The sequence below is a fragment of the Dipodomys ordii genome, unplaced genomic scaffold (genome assembly GCF_000151885.1).
Source record: "Dipodomys ordii isolate 6190 unplaced genomic scaffold, Dord_2.0 Scaffold221, whole genome shotgun sequence".
NCBI lineage: Eukaryota > Metazoa > Chordata > Mammalia > Rodentia > Heteromyidae > Dipodomys > Dipodomys ordii.
This window is the reverse complement of record NW_012267437.1, coordinates 123,725-132,218: the sequence shown is the minus strand read 5'-3', so window position 1 is coordinate 132,218 and position 8,494 is coordinate 123,725. Positions and strand designations below refer to the sequence as shown.

The following is an 8,494-nucleotide window of genomic DNA, read 5'->3' as shown; positions in this document are numbered from 1 at the left end:
ATGGACTTTGCTGCCTGGCTTTGAACTATGATCCTTATATCTCAGCTCCTGAGTACCTAGGATTACAGGTGTGAGCCAGTATGGCACCCAGCCTTATTTTACTTAATTTTTTGGGGGGGAGGAGTCTGGTCATGGGGCCTGAACTCTGGGCCTGGGCGCTGTCCCTCAGCTCTTTAGCTCAAGGCTAGCGTGCTACCACTTGAGCCATAGCTCCACTTCCGGCTTTTTTTCCCCTGTTTATGTGGTGCTGAGGAATTGAACCCAGGGCCTCATGCATGCAAGGCAAGCGCTCTACCACTGAACCACCTTCCCAGCCCATATTTTGCTTAATTTTAATTAATGCAAATAGCCACATTTGCTAATAGTTACTATAGTGGACAGTTTGTAAAAAATAAAACAGCAAGGTTCCTGCGGCTCACACCTGTAATCTTAGCTACTCTGAGATTTGCAGATTGTGGTTTGAATCCAGCCCAGGCAGGAAAGTCCATGAGACTCTTAACGTCTAATAACTACCAAAGAGCCATAAGTGGAGCTGTGATTCAAGTCATAGAGTGTAAGCCTTGAGCACAGAAGTCCATGGACAGCATCCAGACTCTGAGTTCAAGCCCTGGGATGTTGCAAAAAAGTAAAAATGAACTTGTATAAACCTTGTTTGTTTTTTTTTTTCTTTTCCAGTTGTGTTGGTGTGGAAGAAGAGAAGGCAGCTGACATTGATCTCTACCACTGCCCCAATTGTGAGGTCTCACATGGGCCATCTGTTAGTAAGTATATCTTAGGTTTTTCATAAGGTGGCCTAGAGGAGAGACAATACAAACTTGATTACCTTTGCCAGAGTGTTTCAGATTCCTCTTTAGGAAATAGCAAAAGTCTAGGCAGGCCTCACAGGCCAGAAGGGCAAAAGTGCATAGCTTAACTTTCTTCACTTCCTAGAGATTGCCTAGCACACTGGGAACTTAGCTGAGTTTGTGAAAGCCTTATTGACTCCAGATGCCGCAGTGGTTGTTAGATTAGAAGAGAAAAAAATCTACCAAGTCTTTTATTCTTGGAACCACAGCTCATGACCATTCTGACTCTTGACCTCATGTCTCTTTCTGGCTTAGTGAAAAAACGCCGTGGATCTTCAAAAGGGCAAGATGCCCAAAGGGGGAAGCCAGTGAAGACTGGGAGCCCTATGTTCATTCGAGAGCTTCGGGGTAGGACTTTTGAGAGGTAAGGACCCCTGTTCCAAAGAGCTGTTAAACACCAGGAGTTTAGGGGCTGAGACTCTTCTTAGTTTTCTCTCCATCTGTACCATTAGAAGTGACTCCATTTGGGGGGCCTCATATGGGCCCTGTAAGTTCTTTCTGTGGTGGGGAACTTCTGTTTGGGTCAGTTTCTGAGACACAGTCACTGGAATTTTACTTCGAGTATAATATGGTCAACTTATTAAAAAAATATTGGGAGTCAATATTCAATAAATGTTCAATAGGAACTAATATCTGCATATATCTAAGGAATGCTAGAATGAAAAGGATCCATTTTTTTGCCTTTTTATTAGCATATGTTAATAGTACAAATAATAGGTTTTTATTATATTTCCATACATAAACAAAATGTACATTGATCATATTTACTGCTTATTCATTCTTATACCTTCCCACCTTTGCCTTCTCACCATCTACATCCTTGAAAATCTGGAAGGAGTCTTTAAAAATCGGTAAAATTAAGTCTTCTATTGTAGAAAAGAGAAACTTAAAAAATTGAATGGTTATATATTATTTTTTTCAGTTAAAAAGGGATTTTTAAATCAGAGCCTGTGCTTGCTGGGTAAATACTAATTTGAGTGACAGACTCAGACCAAAGAGTTATTTCTTTTCTATCAAACTGGCCTTATTAAAAAGGAATCGAGTAATTTAAGAATTGAACAAAAATGATGAATCACTAATTACTGGATAAAGACCTCTTTTGCTTCCTGTGATTGAAATTTTACTTGAATTAAATATTTCCTTAATTTCATATTTGTTTTGTTTGCTTAAAGACTTGAGCCTCCTCTCTACCTGAGGCTCCTCAGGTCCTTTTTCCAAAGTCAACAACAATATACATTCTTTCAAAATAGTTTTTGTATATGCAAACATGTGTTTCTTTATCTTTTTCATTTAATTTTTTTTTGCTATTCCTAATGTTTGGACACAAGGTCTCTTGCTTGCTAGGAAGGCTCTCTACCACTTGAGCTACTCCACAGTCCCTTTTGCACTGGTTATTTTTGAGATAGGGTTTCCTTTTATGCCTGGGCCAGCATGGATTGTGATCCTTCTAATTGTGCTTTTCCAAATCACTGGGATAACAGGTATGAATTGTTGCTCCCAGCTATTGTGCTTCCTCTGTAACTGGAATGATAGATATGTATTCCTGTGACTAGCCCTTGGTCAAGATGAAGTCTTTTTGCACAAATGGTCTCCGATTCTCAAGTAACAAGGATTGTAGACTTTTTTCTAAAAGCACTACTAGAGTTTGAATGCAGAGCCTTGTTCTTGCCAAGAAAGAATTCTACCATTTCAGCTGGGTACCTGTAATCCTAATGACTCAGTAGGTTGAGATCTGAGGATTGTTGTTTGAAGCCACTCTGAGCAGAAAAAGGCTGTGAGACTCTTAACTCCAAGTAACCATCAAAAAGCCAAAAAATGGAGCTATGATTCAAGTAGTAGAGCTCCAGGACTGGCACACATACACACAAAAAGAATACCCTTTCAATCACATTCTCAGTTCTTTTTGCTTTATTTTCCAAATAAAGTCTCAATTTTGTGATCAGGCAGGCTTGGACCTCAGTCCTCCTATTTATGTTTCTCATTTAGCTGGGATATCAGGTGTACAATATCAAGTCCAGCTGATAAAGACACGTTTTTATTTTCTTTTTAAAAATAAAATATAATTTTATTATCATTAAGGTATTGTACAGAGGACTTGTCATTTCCTAAGTCAGGTAATGAGTACATTTTTTTTCTGGACAATGTTACCCATTCCTTCACTTTCCCCCAGTTTCCCCCTCCTGTCCCTGCCCTTATAGTTCATTTTCTACATAGTGTATACTGAAGAGCATGATTGTGTTTGTTCCCCTTTCCTCCCTCCATTTTTGTTCCCACATTTACCCCCCCAAAAAAGAAAAAAAATTCCAAAGCAAAATCAAACACCACCACCACCACCACCAAGAAGAGATTTTTTTTTTTTAATCTTCTTTTTTTTTTAAATTGAGAAGATACTGTACAGAGGGGTTACAACTACATGGGCAGGATAATGAGTACATTTCTTATCAGGCATTGTAGCCTCCTCCTTTGTTTACCCTTCCCATCCCTTCCCATCCTCCCCTGGCCCCCCCACCCAAACCTTCTCTCCCCCCCCCACCAAAGTTGTAAAGTTTGTTTTCGACATAATGACTTGTACATCTCATTGTTGCAATGGGTCCACCTGTATCCCTATTTAAACAATTTGTTTTTTCCCTTCCCCTCCACAAATTATACCAACATCAAATACAGTGAAAGCAGGGGTTATATTGTGGGGGAGGGACATACAAAGCAACAAAGAAATAATCTTATAAATGTGTTAGAAACAATCACCTGAAAGAAAAAAACATTTGAATACATATCTTAGGGTTCATTTCCCTAACATCAACTTATCTGACCTTTTCTGCTTGACTCAGACATATACTAGTTATTGCTAATAAGGGAAACCATGAGACCTATGTTTCTTTGGGCCTGGCTTACTTCACTTAATATAATTTGTTCTAAGTCTTTCCATTTCCTAACAAATGGGGCAATGCCATTCTTTCTGATGGAGGCATAGAATTCCATTGTGTGTATGTGTACATATATATATATATATATATATCACATTTTCTTGATCAATTCATCTACTGAGGGGCATCTGGGTTGGTTCCATATCTTAGCTATTGTAAATAAGGCTGCAAAAAACATAGTCGTGCTGGTTAAATGATTTGTTTTTTTTTTTTTTTTGGGTCCGGTTGTGGGGCCTGAACTCTGGGCCTGGGCACTGTCCCTCAGCTCTTCAGCTCAAGGCTAGTGCTCTACCACTTGAGCCACAGCGCCACTTCTGGCTTTTTTCTTTTTGCTTATGTGGTGCTGAGGAATCGAACCCAGGGCCTCAGGCATGCAAGGCAAGCGCTCTACCACTGAGCCACCTTCCCAGCCCCAAATGATTTGTTTTTAAGAAGAGATTTTTTTTGTGTGTGGATTTTTTTTTCCTTAGGCTGGCTTGGAACCACATTCTTCCCAATTGCTACCTCCTTGTAGGTAGATACAGATGTGAGCTATTGTGCCTGGATCTTTTTCATTTTCTGACACAAAAACAGACACTTTATTCTGCATCTTATTTTTTCTTTTTGTGCTTGTACTGGGGCTTGAACTGAAGGTCTCACATCATTGCTCAGTCTTCTTGCTTATGGCTGGAGCTTTTCCACTTGAGATGTACCTCTAGTTCACCTGTTTTTGCTGGTTAATTGGTGACACTTTCTCAGACATTTTGCCTGTGCTGGTTTCGAACCTCAATCCTCAGATCTCATCCTTTCTTGGGTCGCTCAGATTATAGGGATGAACCACCCACCAGCACCATCTTTAGTTTTTCAACCTAAATTATGTATACATATATGTGTTTTCCATTCTTTCTCATGGCTATTCAGTATTTCATTGTATGAATAATTAAGTAATCCTCTATTTTTGAATATTTAATTTTATTCCAATATTTTGCCATTAGGAAAAGCACAGAAGTATCTTTGTACTTATATTTTTACATATGTGACAGATGGATCTATCTATCTATCTATCTATCTATCTATCTATCTATCTATCTATCTATCTATCTGTATCTATATATATGTTTACTTTTTGCAAGTTAGGTCAAAGAGGCTGTGCTTTTAAAATAATTTTTAAACATTGCCAATTATTTCCATAGTGGTTATATCATTTCATACTCCCACAGATAATTTTTCTATATGCTGGCCAACACAACATTATTTAGTATGAAGCTTTTATGTTTCTTCAGTGAGATGAAATTAAAATCGTACTGTTTCTAGTTTCAGTACTATAATTATGAAGAAAAATTTTTTCTTTTTGTTGGTTGTGGGGGCTGTACTCTGTGCCTGGGCGCTGTCCCTCAGCTCTTCATCTCAAGGCTAGTGCCCTGCCACTTGAGCCATCGCGCCACTTCTGGCTTTTTTCTGCTTATGTGGTGTCAAGGAATCGAACCCAGGGCCTCATGCATTAAAGGCAAGCACTCTATCACTGAGCCAACCTCCCGGCCTGAAAATTTTTATATATTTGTAATCATCTTTTTCTTTGTTAATTTTGTTACTGTTGCTTGTAGCTTTTCTTCCAGAAAAGTTTAATTTTATGTAGTTGAATTTAGTTATTAGTGTAGTGGTAATTGAGACTTATCTCCTGTATTTGTCTCTATTCTTAAATGCTTTATTTTTAAATTTTTTATTGTTTTTATAAAGGTGATGTACAGAGGGGTTACAGTTACATAAGTCAGGTAAAGAGTACATTTCTTTTTGGACAGCGTCAACCCTTCCCTCACTCTCCCAGTTAGTACTTTTATTTTTTTTTCTCTTTAGGATTAAAAAATATATATTTTTAGTGGGGGTTAGGGGGAAGGAAAGTGGGAGAAAAATGAGGGAAGGGGTAACAAGTTTGGCAAGAAATGTACCTCTGTACATCACCTTGACAATAAAAAAATTTATTGTTAGGGTGAAATCAGAGGGGTTACAGTTACATAAGTAAGGTAATGAGTACATTTCTTATCAAACATTGTTAGCCCCTCCCTTGCTTTTATGTTTTATAATTGTTTTGGTGCTGGTCCTGGGTCTTGAACTCAGCACCTGGGTCCTGTGCCTGAGTTTTTTTTTTCCTCTCTCAAGGTTAGCATTTGAGCCACAGCTCTTCTTCTGGCTTTTTGGTGTTTAATTGGAAATAAGAGTTTCACAGATTTTCCTGCCCAAGCTGGCTTTGAACTCTGATCCTCACATGTCAGCCTTCTGAGTAGCTAGGATTAACAGACTTGAGCCACTGGCACACAGCTATTTTTAACAATTTAATTTTTAGATCATCTATAATTATATAAAGAGCAAGGTAGACATTGAGCTTAATATATTTGTCCCAACAAATAGTCTGTGTGTTAAGTTAGGTCCTTCTGCATGCCAAACAAATGCTCTGCCAGTGAGCTACATTTTAGTTGGTCTACATTTTAGTCGGTCTATTCTCCAGCATGATTTATTTAAAAATTCCCTTTTTTTGTAGTTAACTAAGCATATGTGTTGAAAAAGTATTTATAAATATTATCATCTTTTAAATGTCTTTTCTCTTTCCTTTGCTAATATTTTAATTCAGAAGTGTTGCTCTTGGTTAGAACAGATTAGCCAAACTTGTCAGATATGCTTCTTCTCTCTAACCAGTTTTTTGGTCATCCAGAGACCATCACCCTATTTACTGGCTCTTCATCACCTCTGCCAGTGAATTTGCCTCTTGTCTTAGATGGGTAATTTCTTTCCTGGCACTTGAGTGAGGTTTATGCCATTAGTTTGTCAGCCCATATAAGACTTCCTCAGGAAGTAGTACTACCCCATAAGTGAAAAGAAACATTAGTAATGCCTTTAGTGAGCAGAACCTTGAGCTCATGATTTTTCTTCTGTGGCCCATACAGTTCAGATGAAGTGATTCTGAAGCCCACTGGAAGCCAGCTGACTGTGGAATTCCTAGAAGAGAATAGCTTCAGTGTACCCATCTTGGTCTTGAAGAAGGATGGGTTGGGGATGACACTGCCCTCACCATCATTCACTGTGAGGGATGTGGAGCACTATGTTGGTAAGCTACTATACTATAGATTCTCTTAACTGTGACAAATTATATACTCTGTCAAGACTTGTATACCTTCCCCTCCACTTTGCCTTTCATATTTGTTTTCTAGCCATCTTGAGAATCTGAGGTGAAGTGCCTTGTCCAGAGTCATTCTTTGGCGAAAAGAGAGTCAGAATCCTAGTCTCCTTTTTTAGTTTTGTCACTTGGGGCCTTTTGCTCTTGTTTGATGTCTTTGCTCAAGGTTAGCACTCTACCACCTGACCTCTAACTTCCTGAACCATACTTTCACTTCTGGCTTTTTGCTGGTAAATTAGAGATAGGAGTCTCATGGGCTTTTCTGTCCCAGCTGGGTTTGAACCACAATACCCTGGAGATTTCAGCTCCTTGAATAGCTAGGTTTGCTGGCACGAGCCATCAACACCTGGTTTCTCTTTCTCCTTTTTTTTTTTTTTTTGTCGGTCCTGGGGCCTGAACTCTGGGCCTGGGCACTGTCCCTCAGCTCTTCAGCTCAAGGCTAGTGCCCTACCACTTGAGCCACAGTGCCACTTCTGGCTTTTTTCTGCTTATGTGGTATTGAGGAATTGAACCCAGGGCCTCATGCATGCGAGACAAGCACTCTACTACTGAGCCAATTTCCCAGTTCTCTCTCTCCTAATAAGACTACACAAAATTAGGGTGAGCCACACTTTTTTACCCAAGAAATATTAGGGTTCATGATCTGCTTTTGGTCTGTTGAGACAAGGAAGTCTGACTCTTAATCTCACATGCTAGTTGTCATATGGGCATGAGCTTTGGAGGAGACAGGAAAAGATGAAATATGGAAAGAGGGCTTAAGCACATGGAATGTACTATATGAGTCTGGGTCAGATAGTTCCATAGCCTTAGCAGGTCAAGACCTTCCACAGTGGTCTGTAGAGAGTATAATGCATTTCTTATCCCTTTCCTGAACATGTGAAGATACAGTAGCTGAGTATAGATAGAAATGTTGAGTATAGGGGTAGAAGGTGTCGCGCATGAAGTGGCGACCCGGACTTCTGGTCTGTGCATGAAGGTTCGAGCTCCAGGCTCCTGGGTGGGCGTGAGCGGTCGGCGAGTGAGTTCCCTGCGTGGCAGCCTGCCGATGGGGCCATGGAGAAGCTTTGGTGGCTCCTGAGCAGGCAGGATGACGAGGAGCGGGGCCTGACTGCGCGAAGTTCCTGGACTCCACATCCCTGAGTTTCAAGCACCAGATTGAAGTGTTTTGTGATATGCTTCGTGGCTGGCATTTTCTTTTCTATCCTTGGAACTGGATTGCTGTGGCTTCCCAATATAAAGCTTTTTGCTGAAGAAAATGTTTGAAACCACAAGGTTGCTTGCAACAGTTATGCTTCTGTGCCTCATCTTTACCCTGTGTGGTGGCACAGGAAGGGACTGGCCTTATTATTCTGCATATTGCAGTTCTTGCCCATGACTTGGTACAGTTAGTTAGTCCTACATTTGATATGCACTGGATGCTGTTCTTTTTTTTGGGGGGGGGGTCCGGTCATGGGGCCTGAACTCTGGGCCTGGGTGCTGTACCTCAGCTCTTCAGCTCTACCACTTGAGCCACAGCGCCACTTCCAGCTTTTTTCTTTTTGCTTATGTGGTGCTGAGGAATCGAACCCAGGGCCTCA

The 8,494-nt window shown here is 40.2% G+C and overlaps 1 protein-coding gene across 1 annotated transcript in view; it reads left to right on the top strand.

Moving 5' to 3' along the window:
- The first annotated feature begins 631 nt into the window (after positions 1–631).
- The window catches only part of Phf8 (PHD finger protein 8), an 89,117-nt gene continuing 81,254 nt past the window's right edge, over positions 632–8,494 (top strand). The window contains exons 1-3 of the mRNA XM_013035799.1: positions 632–761; positions 1,101–1,209; positions 6,688–6,848. Of these exons, the coding sequence (XP_012891253.1) occupies positions 632–761; positions 1,101–1,209; positions 6,688–6,848 (400 nt within the window). The remainder of the gene's footprint in view (positions 762–1,100; positions 1,210–6,687; positions 6,849–8,494) is intronic.